Source organism: Rhinoraja longicauda, chromosome 14, assembly GCF_053455715.1.
Source record: "Rhinoraja longicauda isolate Sanriku21f chromosome 14, sRhiLon1.1, whole genome shotgun sequence".
Classification (NCBI taxonomy): domain Eukaryota; kingdom Metazoa; phylum Chordata; class Chondrichthyes; order Rajiformes; family Arhynchobatidae; genus Rhinoraja; species Rhinoraja longicauda.
In genome coordinates, this window is record NC_135966.1 from 30,810,330 (window position 1) to 30,835,535 (window position 25,206).

The 25,206-nt window shown below is 42.0% G+C and overlaps 1 protein-coding gene across 1 annotated transcript in view; it reads right to left on the minus strand.

The window, feature by feature from the left end:
• Window positions 1-852: 852 nt before the first annotated feature.
• Window positions 853-25,206, minus strand: part of n4bp3 (NEDD4 binding protein 3) — a 53,111-nt gene continuing 28,757 nt past the window's right edge. The window contains exons 2-4 of the mRNA XM_078411645.1: window positions 12,557-12,869; window positions 5,665-6,483; window positions 853-3,843 (exon numbers count right to left, since the gene is read on the minus strand). Coding sequence (XP_078267771.1) covers window positions 3,211-3,843; window positions 5,665-6,483; window positions 12,557-12,859 — 1,755 coding nt within the window. The 5' untranslated portion in view covers window positions 12,860-12,869 and the 3' untranslated portion in view covers window positions 853-3,210. The remainder of the gene's footprint in view (window positions 3,844-5,664; window positions 6,484-12,556; window positions 12,870-25,206) is intronic.

Genomic DNA, 25,206 nt, shown 5'->3' on the forward strand with positions numbered 1-25,206 from the left:
CTGCACTTATTTTCTGTGTTTTTATTTTGGATAAATTAAAGTGGCAGATAAGTGGGTACTGGGAGCACTGAAGTATAAGAACCTAAAGCTGTATATAGCTGGTGCAATTTTTGTTTTTCACCATTGAAAGCAGTCAAGGTCTAGCTTTCTGAATGTAATAAGCATAAGAGAAGGATTGTCATTTATAGTCTTCAGGAAAAAATAAAGTTAATTATTTTTAAATTTTACCTATCGTCAGCTTGAACCTTTTAGGAAATGCTTTTAGTTTAGTTTAGAGATACAGCGCAGAAACAGGCCTCTTAAACATGACTTGTTTTAAACAAGAAACAAGTCTATGCCAACCAGTGGTCCCCGTGCACTAACACTATCCTACACACACTGGGGACACTTTATAATTGTATCAAGCTAATTAACCTACAAACCTATACATCTATGGAGTCTGGGAGGAAACCGGAAATCCCGGAGAAAACCCATGCAGGTCACGGGGAGAATGTACAAACTCTGTACAAACGGCACCCATAGTCAGGATCGAACTCGGGTCTCTGGCACTAGAAGGCAGCAACTCTACCGCTGGGCCACTGCGCCGCCCAATGAAAGATTCTTCAGAAATCATAATTTCATCAGCGAAGTAATTGTGCAGGTACTGAAATAATGGGAATGATTTGGTTTGGTTCTAATCATTTGAAATGCCTTCCAAATATAACTTGATTGCTTTTACTACAGAACATGATGCACACCGAAGAGCATAAACATACATCATTAACACACACTATGGTAAAAGAAGAGTCCGTGTGATATCTCAATGTAAGTTATCAAGTTTTATTTAAATGTTTAAGTCAAAAAAGGTCAAGCCATAAATGATTGGTTAATAGCAAGCTTACTAATCTGGATCAGTTAACTATAGAATGTTAAGATGCTGGGTCAAACCAACCTCCCTTCCATGGACTCCATCTATATTTCACGCTGCCTTGGCAAGGCCGCCAGCATAATCAAGGACCAGTCTCACCCTGGTCACTCCCTCTTCTGCCCTGTCACATCAGGCAAGAGGTACAGAAGTTTGAAAATGCTTAAGTGCAGATTCAGGGACAATTTCTTCCCAGCTGTTATCGGGCAATGGAACCATCCACTCACCAACTAGAATGGGGTCCTGTGAACTATCTTTAATCAGACTTATCAGACTTTGTCTTGCACTGAATAATATACACTTTATCCTGTATCTATACACTTGGATGGCTTCATTGTATTTATGTATAGTCTATTTGTTGATTGGATAGCACGCAACAAAAAAAGCTTTTCACGGTACCTTGGTACACATGACAATAATAAACTAAACTAATAAACTAAACATTATTTTACAGATATTTAATTCGTTACCACAGACACTGAGAAAAACCGCTTTTAAAAGTGAACCAAGATTGCCGCTGATGCTGCCGATTGCTGTTGGTGCAACAATATAACTGGTGCAGTCATCTATAGTGAGAGAAGTAGGCGATGGAGGTGACAGTGGAGGAAAGAGCAGCTTAGAATGTGGATGCAGTGCAGATATTTGTCACCAGATGGACTCAGTGTCTTGCGTGAAAGCACAAATATATCAGATGCTGAAGTCAACAATGTTCTTTGAATATTGAGCTATTAACAGGGGTGTATTAGCAGGGGGGCATGGTTGTTGCCTTACAGCACCAGAGACCAGGGTTCAATCCTGACTACAGGTGCTGTCTGTATGGAGTTTGTATGTTCTCCCTGTGACCACATGGGTTTTCCCGGGTGCTTCAGTTTCCTCCCACACACCAAAGGCGTACAGGTTTGTTGGTTAATTGTCTTTGGTAAAAATAGTAAATTGTCCCTGGTGTGTAGGATCGTGGTAGTGTATTGGGTGATTGCTGGTCAGCGTGGACTCAGTGGGCTGAACGGCCTATTTCCGCGCTGTATATCTAAAGTCTAAAGAGAAAGTATACAGTTAATGGCAGGACACTTGACAGCAATGATGTATAGAGTGATCTTTGGGTCCAATGCAATGGGTCCTTTTAAAATGGCAACACAAGTAGGAGTGGTAACGAAGGCAAATGGTATGCTTGCCTTCATCAGTGGAAATGTCAGGAAGTTACGTTGCACCTTCATGGGACTTTGACTTAGCCACATTTGGAGTTTTGTATACAATTTGGAGGCCCTGTTACAAGAAAGGTGTGGAGGCTTTGGAGAAGGTGCAGGTTTACCAGAATGCTGCCTAGATTAAAGGGTAAAGGCTTTAAGGTTGGAAAAATTTGGTTTGTGTTCGCTGGAACGTCAGAGGCTAAGGGGAGACATGATAGATGTACGTATATTTATGAAAGGCATAGAAGGGATTGAGAGTCAGAAGCTTTTTCCCTCGGTGGAAATGTCAAAGTCTAGAGTGCTTGCTTTAAGATGGGAGGGGCAACATTTAAAACGTGCGAGTCGGGTCCTTTTTTTTTACAGAGAGCAGTGGGTGCCTAGAACGTACAACCAGGCGTGGTGATGGAGGCAGATACGATAGCAGCATTGAAATGTTTTTTGGATCAGAAAAAATGGATATAGAGGGATATAGAACAACCGCAGGTAGATGTAATAGGTTTACCCTGGCATCATGTTTGGCTTGAACATTATCGGCCAAGGGGCCTGTTGCTGTTCTATCAACTCTGCAGGGATTAATCTATGGAATGTGAAATTTAAAGTAAACTAACTCAGAGAGGTATTTGAAGAATGGCACTGTGCCATTCTGCGCAGCAATTCTAACATATATATATTTTTATATATGTGTATACTATATATATATATATGTATATATATATATATATATATAACATCCTTGGATTATTTCACATTTTGAAGCCTTGTTTAGAAATAATTGTGGATCGTTAAGGTCAGATTTGCAAGTGTACAGAAATTATTTGCACCATTTTTCAAACATGAGAAAAAGTCAATCATCTCCCAGATTTTAATCATATAGAACCAAGTGTTCTTGGTTCTCTTTGCACACCTGCTACCACCTTCCACTCTTGACATTTTTTGAAGTTTCCTTGTGTTACATCATTTCCATTTGTAGATGGAAGTCAGTCAGTAACATCCTCCCGATGTAATAGTCTGGCATCGTGCTTTGTAAAATATATCTGCTCATCTTCAGGAATTCACACAATATAGGGTTTTTTTCAACGAGTTAGTGTCCTGGATCTAGAAATATATTTTCATTCCCTGTCATATTTCAGAGGATTCAATTCTCTCAATCCACGGTAGGTTCTGTTTAGCATCAGTTTCTGTTAATTCTGATTTGGCTGCAATCTCTTCGACTTCTTGTTCAAGGGCCTGGTTTCTTTGGTACATCTCTAGGTAGTTAGACTGCAGTTGTTTCTGATACTGGATGACTTTTTCCTTTTCATCTTGCCAGATATTCCTCTCAATTTCAAAATTGGCAGCTTGGGCTTCACTCTGCCTCTGTTCCAATAGCAGTTCAGCTTTCAGCCTTTCAACCTGGAGGACTAGACCTTGGGTGATGTCTTCGTGAAAGCCTCTGGACTTCAGATCATCAGTCTCCCTACTCAACAAGCCCATCATTTCTTCAGGGGCATCAACTCTCCTCTGGGAGGCTTCTTGGAACAAGGTGGGATCCTGCTGCAGCAGGGCATCTGTATTCTTAGCTAATTGCTTTGATCGCTCCTGCACAGAGTTCTTCAACAGCAAAATTTGTTCATCTTTGGTATAGAGCTCCACTTGGACCTCTTGGAGCAGAGCTTTGAGGTTGAACAGCTCACTGAGTTTCTCTGCCACCTCTGCCTGAGAGTCTCGTAGCTGCTGCTTTAGCAGAGCAATCTCACCGGCCTTCTGACAGACCTGCAGCAAGACAAATAGCAAGCAAATCATTTTGGCTACCCAGAACAGAAAACTGCTCTGCAAGAGTCAAAACCAAAATTTCAGTTTTTACTAAAAGGAATGTTTATCTAAAATGCACAATGCCCTTCAAGTTTTCAGAGAAAGAAATCTGGAATTCACTTCAAATTAGTGGCAAACAATACGAATCAATCTGAAATGGTTTCTTGCCAAGCTAGGGATCCCACCAGATTGTACGTTTAAAGTAATGTGTAGAAAGTTTAGAGGGGACCCAAGGAAGAATTCATTCACCAAAAGAGTGATAGGAATCTGCAATACACCAGCTGAGACAATATTTAATAAGCATTCTGAACAAGGCATCAAAGTCTCCAGATTAAGTGTTGGTGAATTGAATTAGTATCAATAAGTACAATGGTTGTCTTGAAAATGGTGGGCTATGGAGGCTGTTTCTGTATTGTATGACTCTAATATATATGATTTATCTTTCTTACAACACTTCTACCTTAAACCAAGCAGAAATTGTCTGCCTGTGTGCAAAGCATGCTGGCTTTATTCTTGGTCAAGCAGAATCCTTTATCCAAAAAAGTTCTAGCAGTTAAATATAGAGGAAAATAATCCAGCCTGGCCAATAGTGGATGATGGGTTGGAGGGGAGGGGGCTGTTGCAGAGAGGAATGGGGTTGGAAAGAGGTAGATAATGTTATAAAATCGACATTGAATCTGCATGCAAATTTAGAGCAACTAATTCATCTCCTTTCCGATGTAAAATTCAGCAGCCAGAGAGTTACATTAAATAAAGTGAGATTATTAGAGCAAACGTCTACCACACCGAGATATTGCTGAGGTTTACACAGATTTAATCGTAGGAGCAGCAGCAATGATGTCAGCAGCCTTAGTCTGAAAGTTAGGGTGTGGACAGAGGGTGTGAGCAACCAACCATGCATGGACAACACGGTAGAGGAGAAATCTTAAGGGAAGCCTACTTGGAAGGTCATCACTGTTCAGACTTTCTGACAGCAGCCCAGAGAAGTCCAGACCCCTTTAAGAAAGCCTTAACCGCACTGTTAAAGCCTGGTTTCTCATGTCAGCCATTATACGCATAATTCTGCATAGGTGTGAGCGAAACACATGCGGCACCTCATTTGAGGCTGTTATGCGTGCTTGCCTGGGAACCTCTGTCTGCACCAAAGCAGAACAGAGAACCCACAAACAAAAATCTGGAGGTATGCAGGTGATGCACCAGAAACCCGATCACATTTAGCAACAGGCTTTTGATAAAAGTTACTTTGTGTAGCATCCAAGGATTAGGTTATGCAATGGATGTATAACACTGTTGTGCTGAATACAATGTGGTGCTGAACAATTAAAGCTAACTCTTGCAATAGGTAGTGTAGGAAAATAACTGCAGATGCTGGTACAAATCGAAGGTATTTATTCACAAAATGCTGGAGTAACTCAGCAGGTCAGGCAGCATCTCAGGAGAGAAGGAATGGGTGACATTTCAGGTCGAGACCCTTCTTCAGTCTGAAGTCTGAAGAAGGGTCTCGACCCGAAACGTCACCCATTCCTTCTCTCCTGAGATGCTGCCTGATCTGCTGAGTTACTCCAGCATTTTGTGAATAACTCTTGCAATAGATACAGTATAACTTCCTCAATTCACGAGTGAAAAACAAAACTGGAAAATGCAGCAGGTTTCTCACTTTATAGAGAAACCAACATCAATAACAAGGAAGATATTGTTCGATGATTTGTAGCTCCGTGTTGTTTTACTTGAAAAATGCTAACAAGCAAATGGCAAGATAATATCAAACATAAATAATCATACCTCCCATTTGGTTTCCTCTAGCCTTGGGGTTAAGTCGTCTTGCTCCTGTCGATAAGATGTACAACAGCTTTTGAGCTGCTCACATTCCAGCAACATCTTGTCAAAATCCTCCTGCAGCTTCCTCTTCTCCTGCTGGATCTTGAAGACCTGCAGCTGTAGAGTGCGCTGGGTGTGCTGGGCTTGCTGGGTCACCTGGCGCAGCTTGCTGGCATAGATCCGCTTGAGCTCTTCCATCTCCTTCTCCCACAGCCTTTGTTTATCCTCAAACACCTGAGCAATGGCGTCCTCGCTCTCATCCAGATTCCTTCTCACATGCTTCAGCTCCACTTCCCTCTCGTGAAGTCGGTCTTCCAGTCCTCTGACGACGTCTTCCATCGATCGCGAAAGCTCGCAGGAGGGGGACATGTTGCCCTGGGGGTTCAGCCCTCTCAGGACCGCCATACTCTTGTAGGAGAAACGGCCACCGTCAGAGTTTGAAATTTCCTTGGATCCCCCATCAATGCAATTTGAGCCAATGTGGTTGATTTGGCCCATGGAGGAGCTTATTTGCCCTATGTGGTGCTTTATTCCTGTTCCACAGGGAGGGAGGCTGGTCATGGAGTTCCGCCCAGAGTCAGACAGACCTTCCTCTTGACTGGCTGTCCTGAAATAATCCTGCTTTTCAGCACCATTCCTCAGTGGTGAATGGTCCGTCTTGCTGAAGTCATTGAGGCTGGCTGTGCTGTCACTCATCTCCTTCGACTGTTGTGGATACAGATTCTGCATTGAACAGAAATTCTTTGGCACCACTGGTTTAAATGCAGAGGGTCGGAATCGTGACTGTGGAGTGGGAAGGGTTTGGGGAGGGGGAGAAGATGGAAGGATGTAAAATTTATGATTAATTAATGTAGATTATAAATAGTTTGCAATTATTTGCTGTAAAATGGACTATGTTCATATACCCATTAGCCATAAGAATTTGTATTTTCTGAAAAGCTTTTACAGTGCCTTTATCAAGTGAAAGGCAAATATTAGTTCCAGCCTTTTATTTCTTCCTTTCTTTGAATACACAGTACATTGCACAGGCCTGAGAGGTCAAGAAGAGGTAGGAGTAAAAAATTAGTTGCATTATTGATTAAACACAACATCATGCGAGTAGTCCAAGCGAGATTGTCCAGTGAGGCTATATCGGTGGAGCTGAGAAATAAAAAGGTGGCAGTCATCTTGTTGGGATTGTACTATTATGGGCCATGGGACAACAAATAGTCAATAGGAATTAGAGGAACAAGTATGATGGGAGACTTCAGCCAGATGCAAAACTCATTTGGGCTGTCATAGTAAAGATTTTTGACTTTTCCAATACATTAACTGGGACTGCCATAGTGCTTATGGTTTGGATGGGATGGAATCTGCCAAGTGTATTCAGGAAAGTTCCTCAGGCAAAATGTAGAGGGCCCTACAAGGGACAGGGCAAAGCTTGACCTACTGTTAAGGAATTGGGCAGGACAAGTGACTAAAGTGTCAGTGGCTGAGCACTTTGGGACCAACAACCACAGTTCTTTTACTTTTTAAATATTTATGGATATGGATAGGGCTGGTCGCCAAGTTAAAGTTTTAAATTAGAGAAAGGCCAACTTTAATGGTAATAGACAAGAACTTGTAAAAGTTGATCAGAGTAGGTTGTAGGCAAAGGGATATCCAGAAAGTGGTATGAGTTTCAAAGGGTGATAGTGAGATTTCAAGATGGGCATGTTTCTTTAAAAGTGAAGGGCAAGGCAGGTTAGAGTAAAGAATACTGGATGATGAGAAAAATTGAGACTCCGATCAGGAAAACATAGAAAATAGGTGCAGGAGTAGGCCATTTGGCCCTTCGAGCCAGCATCGCCATTCAATATGATCATGACTGATCATCCAGAATCAGTACCCCGTTCCTGCTTTCTCTCCATATCCCTTGATTCCGTTAGCCCTAAGAGCTATATCCAACTCTCTCTTGAATACATCCAGTGAATTGGCCTCCAATGCCTTCTGTGGCAGAGAATTCCACAGATTCAGAACTCTCTGGGTGAAAACGTTTTTCCTCATTTCAGTCCTAAATGGCCTGCCTCTTATTCTTTAACTGTGACCCCTGGTTCTGGACTTCCCCCAACATGGAAAACATTTTTCCTGCATCTAGCCTGGCCAATCCCTTAAGAAGTTTATATGCTTCTATAAGATCCTCTCTCATCCTTCTAAAATCCAGTGAAAATAAGCCCAGTAAATCCATTCTTTTATCATATGTCAATCCCGCCATCCCGGGAATTAACCTGGTGAACCTACACTGCATTCCCTCAATAGCAAGAATGTCCTTCCTCAAACTAGACCAAAACTGCACTCAACACTCCAGGTGTGGTCTCACCAGAGCCCTGTACAACTGCAGTAGGACTTTGCTCCTATACTCAAATCCTTTTGCAATGAAGGCCAACATGTCATTTGCTTTCTTCGCTGCCTGCTATACCTGCATGCTTACTTTCAGTGATTGATTTACAAGGACACCCAAGTCTCGTTGCATCTCCCCTTTTCCTAATCTGACACCACTCAGATAATAATCTGCCTTCTTGTTCTTACCACCAAAGTGGTTAACCACAAATTTATCCACATTATACTGCATGTGCCAGGCATCTGCCCACGCACCTAACCTATCCAAGGCACCCTGCAGCCTCAAAGCATCCTCCCCGCAGCTCACACTGCCACCCAGCTTTGTGTCATCCGTAAACTTGGAGATGTTAAGAGGCATGGATTCAGGTAGAGGCAGCTTGGATCAAGTGTACACCTGGAGTATTGGGAACAGATGTGCATAGTTAAGGAGGAAATCAGGAGGGCCGAAAGTGGGCATGAGATTGCTCTGGCAGATCTAATTTAGGAGGATGACAGTGAAGATGGTTATCAAGTAATGCAACAGGATCTTGATAAGTAGGGCAATGGGCTTATAGAATGGGTAATGGAATTTACTTCAGATAAATGAGAGGTGTTGCATTTTGGGAAGCTAAACCATGGCAGGATCTTCACAATGAACGATAGGGCCCGGGACAGTATTCTAAAATAGATGGATCTCGGTATAGAAGTACAAATGTCCCTGAAAGTAGTGTCACAGGTAAACAGGGTGATGAAGATAGCATGAGATGCACTGGCATTCATCAGTCATGGAATTGATTTGGGATGGTATGTTACAGTTGTACAAGACGTTGGTGAGGCTGCATTTGGAACGTCATGTTCTATGCTATGGTTACCCTGGTATAGGAAAAAATGCAATTCAGCAACAAAAAAAAGAGTTGAGAGAAGATTTATGAAGATGTTGCCAGCACATGAGGGTGTGAGTTATAGAGAAAGGCTATGCCCAGGAGGCTGAGGGTAATCTTATAGAGGACTCATTTTCACCAGGGTAGATTAGAGGGTAATAGAATTAGAGGATATAAGTTTGTGAGAAGAGACAAAATTTAATAGAAATCTGAGGTGCAACATTTTCACACGGATGGTGTGGGCATATGGAACAATCTGCTAACTGAAGTATTTGAGGCAGGTGCAATCACACTTAAGACATTTGGAAATTACTTGGATAGGAATGATTAAAGGGCATGGGTAAATGGGACTAGCTTGGTTGGAGCATCTTGATTGGCATGGACAAGTTGTTGTCCTGAAAGGCCTATTTCCATCTGTTTGACTCCATGACTAAGCCAGAGAGGATACCAAGTTTATATATTAAGCTAATTAATTTAGGATTCTTACATCTAAAGACCCCAAGCACTGGTGTTTGGACTAGGCTTAAAACAATTTGCGTACATGCTTCACCGTAGTACAGTTGCTTTTGACAGTGCAATCATTCACTTGATGAAACATTTTTTTTAAAGTTCCCAAAGAATAATAATCGAAAATGAATATTATATGTGGAGGTAAATGCTCACATAAAATCAGGCAGAACAAAGACTAAATATTGACTGGCCTCAATCGTCATATTTAAGATATACATCTTAAGGAGCAATAGTAGAGATGTTGCTTCACAATGCCATAGAGTTCAATCGTGACTACAGAAGCTATCTGTGTGGAGTTTGTATGTTCTCCCTGTGACTGCATGGATTTTCTCCGGGTGCTCCAGTTGTCCCCTCATACTCCAAAGACGTGCAGGTTTGTAGATTAATTGACTTCTGCAATCCGTCCCTGGTGGGTCAGATGCGAAAGTGGGATAACAAGGGTAACAAGTGTGTGGGTGATCAATGGTTGGCGCGGACTTGGTGGGCTGACTGCACACTGCATCTCTAAACTAATCTACATGTTTTTTTCTGTGTGGGTGAAATCCAATTAGGCACCAATTGCAATTCATGCAGTTCTCGTAAGTAATTTTACATAAGGTTCTTCTCTTCACTGATTCTCAGAGAATGGGGCATGTGCACCATGGTGACATTTATTTCTCACAGCTACCAACCTCAAAATATCAGATCAAAACTGCTTTCTGTCATAAAAGTATTGCTTTCGAGGCAACAGTGAGGTAAGTAAGAGGTTATTGCTGAAACAAATGGAGAATGCTGGATATATGCAGGTTAGGCAGCATCCTTAGAAAGTGAGAAAAGACATAACACTTCAGGTTGAAGACCGTCTGTCAGAGCTCTGGAAACAGTCCGTGCCACAGCCAAAGTGGCAATTTGTCCCTCTACTTTCTTTTCCTGCCCATCATGGAAGGGTGGAGGAGGGGTTCTATTACCAAGGAGAAGGTGCTGAAAGGTCTGAAGATGTACAAGTCACTTGGACCAGATGGACTCACCCCAAGGTTTTGAAAGAGGTAGCTTTAGAGATTGTGGAGGCATTTGTGGTGTCTACTCTGCCATTCAATCACGGCTAACTATCTGTCCCCTCTCAACCTCCATTCTCCATCTTCATCTCGCAACCCTTCTTCCCATAACCCTTAAACACCCTTACTAATCAAGAATATGTCAATCTCCACTTTAAAAGTACCCAATGACCCGGCCTCCACAGCCGTCTGTGGCAATGAATTCCACAGACTCACCACCCTCTGACTAAAGAAATTCCTCCTTGTCTCCTTTCTAAAGGTACGTCCTTTTATTCTGAGACGGTGCCTTCCGGTTCTAGATTCTCCCACTATCCTCACCACATCTACTCTATCCAGCCTTTCACTATTCGGTAAGTTTCAATGAAGTCCCACTCATTTTTCAAAACTCCAGTGAGTACAGGCTCAGAGCCATCAAACGCTCATCCTACGTTAGCCCAGTCAGCCCGTGGATCATTCTTCTATACCTCCTCTGGACCCTCTCGATTGCCAGCACATCCTTCCTCGGATATGGGGCTCAAAACTGCTCACAATATTCCAAATGGTGTCTGACCAGTCATCTCAGCAGCAGGTGTGATATTTGACAAAGAGCAGTTTGTTTGAATGTCTGTCAATTCCAAGAGAGGTCTGATAGAGACTGAAGACAATTATTTTGCTCTTCCCAATTTTTAGTTGGAGGAAATGTAAGCCCATTCATAACTGAAGATCAAACAAGCGGTACATTGGCACTGCTCATAGAGTTGTTACCTCACAGCACCAGAGACCTGGGTTCGATCCTAACCTTGTGTGCTCTCTGTGTGGAGTTTGCACGTTCTCCCTGTGACTGCTTGTGTTTCCTCCAAGTGTTCCAGTTTCCTCCCACATCTCAAAGGCATGCAATTTTTTAAGCTAATTGGCCTCTGAATATTGCCCCTAATATGTATGGATTGGGAGAATATAGAACTAGTGTGAATGGGGGATGGATGCCCACGTGGACATGGTAGGCCTAAGGGCCCGTTTCCATACTTTATCTCTAAACTAAACTTGACAAGACAGAGTTGGTGGAAAGACCAAGAGAACCTGAGGTGAAGTTCAGAAGAAGGGTCTTAAGTAGGGTCTCGACCCGAAACGTCACCCATTCCTTCTCTCCAGAGATGCTGCCTGTCCCACTGAGTTACTCCAGCATTTTGTGTCTACCTTCAGAAGTAAAGGGATTCTATATATCATCTGCTCGCATGGACATAATGTTCTCTAAAGTTTTCTGCCTTACAAACAAACCACAACTTTTACGAATAGATTATGGCATGACATGGTATTTATCAGAAGATACATGCTGGTCCAGAATCCATTTGCAAAGACATTGCAAGAATCTGTGCAAATGCTGATGGGGCGGCACGGTAGCGCAGCGGTAGAGTTGCTGCTTTACAGCGAATGCAGCGCCGGAGACTCAGGTTCGATCCTGACTACGGGTGCTGCACTGTAAGGAGTTTGTACGTTCTCCCCGTGACCTGCGTGGGTTTTCTCCGAGATCTTCGGTTTCCTCCCACACTCCAAAGACGTACAGGTATGTAGGTTAATTGGCTGGGTAAATGTAAAAATTGTCCCTAGTGGGTGTAGGATAGTGTTAATGTGCGGGGATCACTGGGCGGCACGGACTTGGAGGGCCGAAAAGGCCTGTTTCCGGCTGTATATGATATGATATGATATGATATGATATGTTTATAGGTGATGTTGACAAGTGGCAGCATGTTAATAAGAAATAGATTGGGGCCTGCAATGGATCCTAGGGAGTTCACCCGCGTTTTCTGCAGGAGAGGGAATGAGGAATCATTGTAGATGGCACTCTGGTTTCAAATGGATAAACATGAAAAAAAAACAAGCAAGCATGGTGCTAACCATCTGAACAATGGCCAGATAACAGTGGACTATATTATAGTTATCCATGTTCACACAGAATCAAAATGTATCGAGAAATATTTAGAATTCAGAAAGATGGAAATAAAATACATTATATGAGAAAGATCTATCAATCTGCTAAAAGGGGCTCAGCAAATGTCATCCTATTTTACTACATCAAACGTATTCCGGTTGGCCATTTATGACCTAGGTTTAGAGTACCTTTTCAAATTTCCCGCCAACAGGAAGTGAATTCTTTGTAAGATCAATTTCCTTTCCATAAATCTCAAACTGTCCATCTTTTCGGCAGTGTTCCATGGAAGAGCTCCCAGATGCTATCCATTTCTCTGCCTTTGGTCCTTTTTTGGTGTTGTTCAGATAGTTCAACAGCTCCCTTTGGGACAATCCCTTTTTAAACAGCCCGTCCGGCTGCCTGAGATTGCAAGCATTGCCATTCCGGCGACTTCTCACATTATCACATGGGAGGTCATGCTTTTCAGCCATCAGACTACCAACGCTTCCCATTTCGCATTTGCTGTTGACGGGAAAACAAGGATACAGGTTGTTGGAATCACTAGATAGACACAGTGTTGACCGCAGCCATGGGCATTCACGACTCCAAGAACATGGCTTGATGGCAACACTAGGAGAGAAGAAACAAGCTGCTTAGTATAATGGAAGCAACAAGGACTCGAGTCTGCTCCTATCACTGGAAGAAACTGGGTAAAATACACACCCCTTGTATTACACAGCAATGAAGGAAATGTGTTCTCATCTCTTCTTGCAAGAGAAAACAAACATGCATTTTCTCTTACTGTGCAATAAATTCAGCAAACATCCCTTCAGAAAATTAACGTATTGTACACCACTGCATTGCCACAACTATCCTTCTATTAAGCAACTTTAAATAAAATATTCTCTGGATGTCTGCATTGCTGACATGGCTGGTTCTTTTGCTCCAAGTTGCCCTTGAAACTGTGCTGTACTGAAACAGGTTGGAATGTCCAATTTTCCATCTGTACTAAAAGGAGGTACTGTAATATTTTAACCAAGGCTTTCTTTCAACAATGTACCATTGCAGTGTTTCCAAACTTCAGTTTTATCAGTCTTTTAGTTTCAATATATTGTCGAAGTGAGCAAGGACAGAAGAGATGAAGCATCAAGAAACAGATAGTAAGAGGACTGCAGATGTTGGAATCCTGAGCAAATTCAAAGCGCTGGAGAAACTCAGCAGGTCAGGCCGCATCTGTGAAAGGCAATGACACATGAGGTTTCGGATTGGGACCCTTCTGCGAGGGGTGTTTTGTTCTCAGGATCTTGTTGGACTGAAGAAATGCAGGCATAGACACTGGTTGAGCTAAGGAAAGTTTACAGCTCTAATGCCATCTGATCTCTATTGGCCTACTGACATAGAGGTAGAAGGGGGAAAAGAATAATCGAGGAAGGTGAAGCCATTGGAAAGGGAAAGTATGGGAGAAAGAGACTGGTGTGGTATTCCAGATGGGAGGAGAGGAGGGAGCCAAGGGAATTAGAGGTTGGTAATGAGAGAGTGAGGAAGGGGAAAAGGACAGCAGGGATAAACAAGGGACAGATGAGGGAGGAAATGGGAGAGAGGGACTGGTATCAATGTTGCCTAGTATTAAAGATGGCAAAGGGGAAAATAAATTGAGGGAGAAAATTGAGAGAGACTGGCAAGTTTCTGGAAACAAAGAAAATCTAGCTACTTTTTCCAGCTTCAAACTAATTGACCACATTTCAAGCACTAGCATTATGACCCAGCATTAGAATTGCACAATTGATGAAACAAAGTTTTAATATTGTACCATATGTTAAAGTGGTTTAATAATACTGGATTTTTTTAAAAGTTAGAACTCCTCCAGCTCAACTAAATAATGCATCATATTTAAGTGACTTGCAGGCAAGATGTTTGTGAGCTATCTGTAGCTTGCTAGTGTTAAACAATAATATATTGAATATAGAATCAATTCAATTTAAAAATTCACAACAATAATATACTTGGACAAAAATATGATTTATTTTACATTTATTTCATATTTTATGAAGCAATGCCTCATAATGTTGTTCAATATTGTGTACTCATCAATTATTTTGTTTCTAATTTGGAAATCAAACAAAAATAAATGCAGAGCAAATTCCTGCCCGACCATATCTCCTTCAGCTTAGCCTGACTGCAGATTCCCCTTATCTGTAAAAAAGTGAAGCATTGATGCAATAGGTATTTTTTTGTGGAGGTTGATGTGTTTGTGTGCATCAATTTAAAAAAAAATCTTAATCCTTTATCACAAAATTGCACTGAAAAAAACCCCCACCAACTGCCATGCCGCTCAGTGTCATTGTTTTAATCACAGAAGCAGCAAGCGATGAAGCAGGTGAATGGCTGAGTTTATGGGAAAATCTCAAGAGATTTGCTGCTTCAAATTAGTTCAAATCCAAATGCCAACACTTGGACCAAATTCCAAGTGTCCCTTAAGTAGGACTTAGAAAAATCAGATGTAGAGCAAACTCCCAGGATTAGAAACTCTCAAGCCCTTCTTTTTTTTGGTGAATCAATGAGAGTTAGTGCTTAGGAGGAATGAGGCCATGATATTATACTGGTTCCACCTAGACTGGAGAGTAGAACATGCAATCATGCACTATTATTTTTCCTCTACTATAACATAGAGTGCAGGTCACACAGAATGGACAGAACTAATGTGACAGAACTAATCGGAAAGGCTGGAGAAGAATTGGGAAAAATTGTCTTTTTACTTTGGAAGTTACATGAATCTAACACAAGTTAATACTAAATATAATTCTACATTGGTATCGTTTGAAAAGTAAATAAACTATAGAGCCTGGAAATATGGAGTATAAACAGAAACTGTTGGACAAGTTCAGCAGGTAAGGCAGAACTCGTGGATGAATAAAACGGTTGGCGTTTCAGATCTAAGACCCTTTCTCAGTTTTGATGAGGTGCCCAGGATAGGAAATATTGGCCGTTCCTGGCCTGCTGAGTGTTTCCAACATTTTCTGTATTAATATTCTTTTTGCTTGTATAGTTCTGGGAAAAATTATAGACTAGCTTAATTGATTTTTTTCCTCTCTAGCACCATCTAGTGGTATCTTCTCCAGTTCAGGTTACACTTACTTTAATAAAATGTTAATGTGAGTAAAATAATCAGGTTGATCTCCATTATATGGGAAAAAGAATCTGGCATGAGAGTTGGCAATGAACATTCAATTCAACACAGCAGGGAAGAATTCCTGACTGAGATTGATTGATTGAATTGCTTGAAAGATACAGCATGGAAACTGCTGATTATTATTCGGTTTGGCTGAGCAGCATGCACCGAGATGCATTTATTGTGATTGCAAGGATAACGTTTATTTCAAGACAAGGCTTGGCAGGTGATAGGTGGATACGGGTGAATAGGGTTTTATTGGCAGATGGGTGGAGAAAAAAAAAGATCATTTTTAAGGGTGAGAGTGTGGAAGGTGCACAGTCTGACACCTGACATCTTTTAAAATAAATCTCCAAAATTTACCATTCAGATAATGCAAGCAGTTAGAGAGGCTAATGGTACATTGAAATTTATTGAAAGGATTTGAGTACAAGAGTAGAGACAATTTGCACAAATTATATAGGGCCCTGGAGAGACTATACTCCAGCACTGTTTCTTTTTCTGTAAACCAGCATCTGCACTTCCTTGTGTCATCATACTGGATTTTGTCTTCTGCACCCTTTCTAAAGCCTCAACATCCTACCTATAATGCGGCAACCAGGATTGCACAGAATGCTCCAAATGTGGCCTAACCAAAAGTTTTATACCGAGGGCAGTGGAGGCCAATTCTCTGAATGCATTCAAGAGAGAGCTGGATAGAGCTCTTAAGGATAGCGGAGTCAGGGGGTATGGGGAGAAGGCAGGAACGGGGTACTGATTGAGAATGATCAGCCATGATCACATTGAATGGCGGTGCTGGCTCGAAGGGCCGAATGGCCTCCTCCTGCACCTATTGTCTATTGCAACATGATTTTCCAACTTTTATATGCAAGCATGCCACCCTATCCACTTGTGTTGCTATTTTCAGGGAGCTATTTACTTGCACAAAAGATACCCCTGTATATTAATGCTCCTAAAGGTCTTGCCATTTACTTTACAGTTTCTATTTAACACCCAAAATATATCGACTTGCACTTGAGTAGATTAAACTGTCTGCTATTTTTCCAACTAAATTTTCAACTGATCTATATTCTGCTATCTCCTTTGACAAACTTCCTCACTTTCCACAACTCATCTACACACGTACTACAAACAACAGAAAACCCTGCACTGATCATTGCAAACTCGACTGTTCATAGACTTTCAATCAGAAAAGACCTGCTGCAACGACCCTTTGTTTTCTATGACCAAGCCAATTTTAGACCCACTTTACTAACTCACCATGGATCCCATGCTATTTAATCTTACGGACCAGTCTACTATGAGGGACTTTGACAAATGCTTTACTAAAATCCATGCAGACAAAAGCCACTGCCCTGCACTCATCATCTTCATAATTTCCTAAAAAAAAACCTCATCCTTGTGAGACACGACCACAAATCCATGCTATTTATCTCTAATAAGTTCATGCTTTTCCGTCTGTGAGTAATTCCAGTCCCTGAGAATCTTTTCCAATTATTTCCCTACAATTGATTCCCTATACCTCCTCCCTCGACTCAGTCCAAGAAGCCCTACAGTCTTTTGAAGTGAGGAAGAGGTTCACTTGCACCTCTTCCAACCTCGTCTATGGTATCTACTGTTTCAGGTGTGGACTCCTATATATTGGCGAGACCAAGAGCAGGCTCGGCAATTGTTTTGCTGAACATCTCCGCTCAGTCCGCCTAAACCTACCTGATCTCCCGGTTGCTAAACACTAACACTAACCCTCTCCCACACTGACCTTTCTTTTCTGGGCCTCCTGCACTGTCATAGTATGGCCCAGTGTAAAGTATAAGCTCTCGAAATATTGGAAGGAATCATCAAATGGAACTGGATTTTATTCTTCTCATCACTCCAAGAAAGTATCTTGAACTTTTCTACGTCCAAATTCTTCTGCTTGTTGAGGTATTGAACGTACTTCTATAAATATTGACATTCAATATTAAAATACTAAAATAAGTTATTACCTTGCATGTAATTCCAGAGTTTAGCCTAGTGCCAAACTTCCAGCAGTGTGTAATAATTAACTATTCTATTTTAGTATTATCAGCATATTTCAATACCATTCCCCCTGTACAAGCTGATAACAGTTTTACGGACGCCTTTTCAAGTCCACACCCAGTCCTTGAAGCTGTCACATCTGGCATCAATGACATCACTCTATTTCCTGTTTTGACATGTTTTAAACATTTGTTCCTTTGAAAGATGATTCACACTGAACAACTGTTTATTCCTCCAGACAAGAGACGTGCTGGCCTCACCAATATTTTCTGTTTGGTTTCTGTAAATTGCCCCTATGTGTACGGCGCAAAAGTGGTCTAACATCGAATTAGAGTAAACAGGTGATCAATCGTTGCTGTGGACTCGGTGGACCGAAAGGCCTATTTCCACGATATACTGTATCTATAAACTAAACTTTAAGAGACTATTCTGCAACAAGAACACATTTGAAGCTGAAAGAGCCACTGCCTCACAGCAACCTGGGTATGATCCTGAACTCAGGTGCTGTCTGTGTGGGGTTTGCACGTTCTCCATGTGACCGTCTGGGTTTCCTAAGTGCTCCAATTTCCTTGCACATCCCAAAGACCTGTGGGTTTGCATGTTAATTGGCCTCTGTAAAAGTGCCCCTGAATGTGTAGGAAGCGGTGGCAAAAGTGGGATAACATAGAACTAGTGTGAACTGGTGATCAATGGTCGGTGTGGACTCAGTGGCCCAAAGGGCTTTGTTTCCATGCTGTATCTCTAAATTCGATGACAGAGCAGTACCACCAGGCCACTCAACTACAAGAGCCAACACTCTCGTCGTTCACAAAATGCTGGAGTAACTCAGCAGGTCAGGCAGCATCTCAGGAGAGAGGGAATGGGTGACGTTTCGGGTCGAGACCCTTCTTCATCACAAAATGCCCCTTCCCAGTTCTCCTTCCAACTTCCTGTCTCCACCTATATTCTTCCTTTGTCCCGCCCCCCCTGACATCAGTCTGAAGAAGGGTCTCGACCCGAAACGTCACTCATTCCCTCTCTCCTGAGATGCTGCCTGACCTGCTGAGTTACTCCAGCATTTTGTGAACAAGAGCTAACACAATAGCTTCAGATTTCTCCTCCCCCCAGCATCTGCATGGATAGTCTTTTCACATTAGCAGCCACCAGAAAGCAAATGGGTATCGAAATTTCCGCCCAACACAATGCTAGCAGAGCTGTTAGTTGCAATATATCTGGTAGATAGTGCACTGTGCATTCACAGTACTGTGATGGTGGAAGGTATAAATATTTAAGGTAGTTTGTTTTGGATGACATTGAACTTCAAATGGGTGTTGGAACTTCACTCATCGGGTATTCCATCATACTTCTTAATTTTTCATCTTTTCCCAAGCCCTCCTTCTTTAATAAATTGTTCCTGAATTTCTGCAGTGAAATTGTTTCAAGAAATAGATTAGGGCCTCCACAGTCAAAATGCTCACTAAAGTATAAAATATATTGATACCATAAACCAACACTGAACAGCAGCAGCATAGCTCATCAACAAAATCTTGGTTCTTGAATGCTATCCTGGAATTAATTGCCTGGAAATTCCAAAGCACAGATGTGTGAATGTGACAGAATATGCTTTGATGTGCCCGTTAGCTAACCCAATTACATTTTTTTTTCTTGCCGTTGTATTCAAAGGAGCAGGTAAGATATAAACAAGAGAGACATTTGCACTCATCTCGTTTTCCCTGGTAGTGCAAAATCCACACAAGTCATCAGATTCATATGACCTCAGTGCCATCCCCATTTTCCACTTCAGTAATCATCAAATAACATCCAAACTGCAGTAGTTTTCCACCAGTAAACAATTGTGTTAAAAATGTCACAACTCATCTCATCCTCCACACAGCACTTACATATCAACCTGAACTAAATGCAAGCCCCTAAGTGCAGTTGAAAGGAGGTAACAACATCCATTTCACACCTTAAGCTCCCTTTTAAAGTGACCTAGGGAAGTTTCTAATCATAAATTGTTCACAGCTTTTGCAAGCATTTGTTGGAATTAAGATTAAATAAACACTGAGCAACATTAGTGATTCTGACAGTGAGGGAGCGGAATTAACATACACAGAGTTAAAATGATAAATTGTGAAGCATCCTTGGCTAATGATGTATCTCTGCTGACAGTGCCCCCTTCCTGTCAACACTCAGCAACTCATCCAAGTCAGATGCTCCTATTAAATTAATAGCATTCATTGGTCAATGCATTAAACATTAAAGGGCAGTCTTTTGTTTTAAAATGGTGGCATTGATAAGCACACGGCCGATTAGACATCTGTGGCTGCATGGCACCACTTGGTTTGTTTTATAAATATGAATTATTTGAGTGTCAATAGGCGGCTTAGCCTGTTATCTACCAGCTATTAAATGAATGTAAACAAGTTTAAGACTCTGTGGATGCTTCAAGTAGATGTAAATAGGTATGATATAATTGGGACTGAGGGAAAGGCTGCAGGGTGGCCAAAGACAGGGATCGAACATCCAAGGGTATTCAATATTTTGGAAGAAAGCCAAAAAGAAAATTGAGGCAGAAAAATGCTGTTTAAAGAGAAAATGAACACAATAGCAAGGGAGGACACGAGCTCAGATAATGGGGAATCAAAATGGGTGGAGCAAAGAAATTTCAAAGGCACAAAATGCTGGTGGAAGAGTAGAACCAATGAACAAGAGATGGTGGTTTACAAAGAAAGACAAAGTGCTGGAGTAACTCAGCAGGTCAGGCAACATCTCCAGAGAACACAGATAAGTGATGTTTTGGGCTGGAATATCAAGGTTAGGATTGAACAATTATGTACAAACATTAGTGGTGATGTCATTAAACATGAAATTTGATGCACGTGCAATAAGGGTATAACTGTAATCATGCATGACTTTATACATAGGTTGGGCTGACCAAATTATAATAACAGCATTGTAGAGAAATTTAGCTTAGTTTAAAGATACAGCATGGAAACAGGTCCTTCAGCACTCTGAGTACACAATGTGTGAAGGCAATGTAAGCCCCTTACAGTATGAAACAGGGACATTTATAATTAGGAACAAAAAAATTGCAGCCCAATTGAACAAGTGTTTTGGTTCTATCTTCTCAAAGGAAGACACAATTGTGCCAAAAATGATAGGAACTCTTGGGAGATATTGAAGGAAATAAGGGTGCATAGGGAAATGGTATTAGACAAATTGATGGGATTGAAGACAGATAAATCCCGAGGACATGATAGACTGTATTCCAGAGACATTAATGAAGTTTACCTCCTCCCTCGCCTCCATCCAAGGACCGTAGCAGTCCTTTCAGGTGAGACAGAGGTTCATGTGCATCTCCTTCAATCTTATCTACTGCATCCAGTCTTCCTGATGTAGCCTCCCGTATCCAGGCAAGATCAAGCATAGACTGCCAAGGCCTGCTGGGTCTCCCGGTTGCAAACCATTTTAACTCCCCTTCCCATTCCCATACTGACTTTTCTCTCCTGAGCTTCCTCCAACACCAGAGTGAGGCCACATGCAAACTGAAGGATCAGCACCTCATATTCTGCTTGGGCAGCTTACAATCCAATGGTATGAACACTGAATTCTCCAATTTTAGGTAAGTAACCCACAAATGCCCCCCCTCCCCCTGTCCTGCCCCTCCTCTTTTCCATCTTTCTTTCCCAACCCCCCAGACAACAATCGGTCTGAAGACAAGTCTCGGCCCGAAACGTTACCTAACCATGTTCTCCAGAGATGTTGCCTGGCCCACTGATTTACTCCAACATCTTGCGTCTTTCTCCATTTCCAGAACATCGAGCCAAAGGATCAAGAGTAAAAGAGCCAAGATAGTTGAGGCACGTACAATAAACATATTAAATACATTAGGACAGGTACATGGATAGGAAATGTTTAGGGGGATATGGGCCAAATAAGAGTAAATGGGACTAGCTTAAATGGGATATAATTGCTGACATGGAATAGTTGGGCCAAAAGGCCTATTTTGATGCTGTATAATTCTATGACTCCAAAGTAAGCAGCCACACTGGGGTTAAATGTCCATTGGTTTCCCCCCTCTCCTATTTAAATACAAATGAGAACTGAGTTTTCCAGCTTCTAATCATGTCTGCCAACCTTGAGGTGGGAGGATGGTAGATTCTGCACGGGCCGCCCAATGAAGGGGAAACACTCTGAAAGGATAAGGACAGCAAAATCAAAGAATGCAATGTTTCGGTAGGATGACAAATCACACACCAGTCAGAAAGAGACGAGGAAAGGTTATTGACTTTAAATAGTCAGTCATTCCACCGATAATACTTGACCTACCAAGCTTCCAAGACTTTCTGTCTTTACGCCAGACCAGAATGGTTTATGTCATGTCACGACGAATTGAGTATGACTGAGAAACTGCTAAAGACAAGATGCCTTGCAGCAGATAGACTTCCATCCTGAATAACCACATTTAAATAACAAGGTGGGATACGAGGGGAAGGTATGGGTTGTTTTATCTGTGGGACAGGCATCTATCATTATCTACATTCAGTCTGAAGTAGGATCTCGTCCCGAAACGTCACCCATTCCTTCTCTCCAGAGATGCTGCCTCTCCAGAGATGCTGAGGTACTCCAGTATTTTGTGCCTATCTACATTTATTTAAATGGATTTTAAGTGCCTTGCAGTGGAAGGACAGCAAAAACATTGTGTTAGATGGGGAGTTAGAAACTATAAAGATCTAGGCAAAAGGGAGGGTTTAAGGAGAGATTGCGGAGCATTTGGATAGTAAAGACGAAGATTAAGACGAAATTGCGGAGCATTTGGATAGTAGTAACAGGATTGTTCCGAGTCAGCATGGATTTACGAAGGGGGAATCATGCTTGACTAATCTTCTGGAATTCTTTGAGGATGTAACTAGGAAAATTGACAGGGGAGAGCCGGTGGATGTGGTGTACCGTGACTTTCAGAAAGCCTTTGACAAGGTTCCACATAGGAGATTTGTGGGCAAAATTAGAGCACATGGTATTGGAGGTAGGGTACTGACATGGATAGAAAATTGGTTGACAGACAGAAAGCAAAGAGTGGGGATAAATGGGTCCCTTTCAGAATGGCAAGCAGTAACTAGTGGGGTACCGCAAGGCTCGGTGCTGGGACCGCAGCTATTTACAATATACATTAATGACTTGGATGAAGGGATTAAAAGTACCATTAGCAAATTTGCAGATGATACAAAGCTGGGTGGTAGTGTGAACTGTGAGGAAGACGCTATGAGGTTGCAGGGTGACTTGGACAGGTTGTGTGAGTGGGCGGATGCATGGCAGATGCAGTTTAATGTGGATAAGTGTGAGGTTACCCACTTTGGTGGTAAGAATAGGAAGGCAGAGCATTATCTGAATGGTGTCAAGTTAGGAACAGGAGACGTACAACGAGATCTGGGTGTCCTAGTGCATCAGTCACTGAAAGGAAGCATGCAGGTACAGCAGGCAGTGAAGAAAGCCAATGGAATGCTGGCCTTCATAACAAGAGGAGTTGAGTATAGGAGCAAAGAGGTCCTTCTGCAGTTGTACAGGGCCCTAGTGAGACCGCACCTGGAGTACTGTGTGCAGTTTTGGTCTCCAAATTTGAGGAAGGATATTCTAGCTATTGAGGGCGAGCAGCGTAGGTTTACTAGGTTAATTCCCGGAATGGTGGGATTATCATATGTTGAAAGACTGGAGCGACTATGCTTGTATACACTGGAATTTAGAAAGATGAGAGGAGATCTTATCGAAATGTATAAGATTATTAAGGGGTTGGACACGTTAGAGGCAGGAAACATGTTCCCAATGTTGGGGGAGTCCAGAACAAGGGGCCACAGTTTAAGAATAAGGGGTATGCCGTTTAGAACTGAGATGAGGAAAAACTTTTTCAGTCAGAGAGTTGTGAATCTGTGGAATTCTCTGCCTCAGAAGGCAGTGGAGGCCAATTCTCTGAATGCATTCAAGAGAGAACTAGATAGAGCTCTTAAGGATAGCGGAGTCAGGGGGTATGGGGAGAAGGCAGGAACGGGATACTGATTTAGAATGATCAGCCATGATCACATTGAATGGCGGTGCTGGCTCGAAGGGCTGAATGGCCTCCTCCTGCACCTATTGTCTATTGTCTATTTATTTTTAAAAAGCAACATTCCTTTTTCTACTCGTTCCAATTCTACTCATGCCGTGCACAATTTTTATTCCTTCATCTGGTCACATATTCTTGAGGTGTAACATATAACAGTCATTTCTGTCAGAATGCCATCTGGAAGTGTCCTATCTGACAGAGCACAATGTTATCTGCGCCAATAGACTTGAGAATCCAAAACACAGATCTGCAGAGTACACCACCACTTAACCAGTCTGGACTGGGTAAGACAATATGTCACAGAACAAATTCACTTACCCAAACTTTTTCTCAAAACAGCTTTTCATTTGAAAATGGAAACATATGCTTCTGGAAGCAGGGAGGACTCCAAAATACTGAGATTGAAGGTCAGTCTCACCACTGTAAGTAGCTACATCCCACATTTAATCCCATAATCACTTCACCTCAGCAACCCTTCCACAGTTCCAAATTTAACTCACTTAAAAAGCAAAGTGATTTTGTTTATCCAGCAGCTTTTCAATCGGACGAATTTAGAAAGGATGAGCATGAATGTAAAGTGAAGTCGAAGTCTGGCACTCAAGGGACTGATGCCCTGTGGTCCTAAGATGCTGGTGGAGAGAGGTGTAAATCTAAATTTCATTAAGGGTGAATCAGTACATCGACCAAGTGTTATACAAATCAAAAGCATGATTAAGGATACAGAGACACAAGCATACATCTATTAAAATATTTTTTTTACCACTTGGACTATGGAACTGTGATCAAGACCTAGGAGAAAAAAACCTGTGCTCACAGAAAATGTCCTTTTTAATTTTGCCACCCCCCCACCCCCCCAATTAAAACTTCTATTTTCATTTGTTTCTCATGAGTGCTTGAAGGTTGCTTTGTAGAGCTATTGAAACAGCAGTGCTCTGCAGGCAATGATGAAGATCCACAGCATGATTTGAAGAATTCTGGATGGTCAGGGGTGCTTGTTGAATGAGTGGAGCTGAGAGAGTGCAGGATGAGATGTTGGCACTGACTGGAGGCAGAACTTGCAGGGTGGTGCAGCTAGCAGGGCTGCTGCCCCACAGCTCCAGAGACCCTGGGTTCAATCCTGACCTCCTGTGATGTCTATCCAGAGATTGCATGATCTCTCTATGACCACCTGGGTTTCCTCTTGGCACACCAGATCCTCCATGTCCCAAAGCCATGCAGATTGGGAGGTAATCTGTCCACTGTAAATTATCCTTAGATGAGAAGAATGTATGGAGAATAGGATGCAGGGAAAATTAAGGAATGGGCTTACTCTGTGTTGGTATTGACTCAATGGGCCACGTCCCTTCCATGTTGCAAAGAATATGGAAACATAGAAAGTGCTTGCAGAGAATGCCTAGGTGTTACGTGCAACACCATGCAAGCACCTGAAGGAACAGCGAAGGCTTTCAATCCAAAGCCACGTGAAGTTTGCCAAATGCGTGGATAATGGGAGCAATTTGGCTCAAACCACTGACGAAAAAGCCATTAAAAGGGTGTTCACTTTTAATGGCACCAGACTGGAGGCAAGATATCCTTTAAGAAGTGGAAGGCAG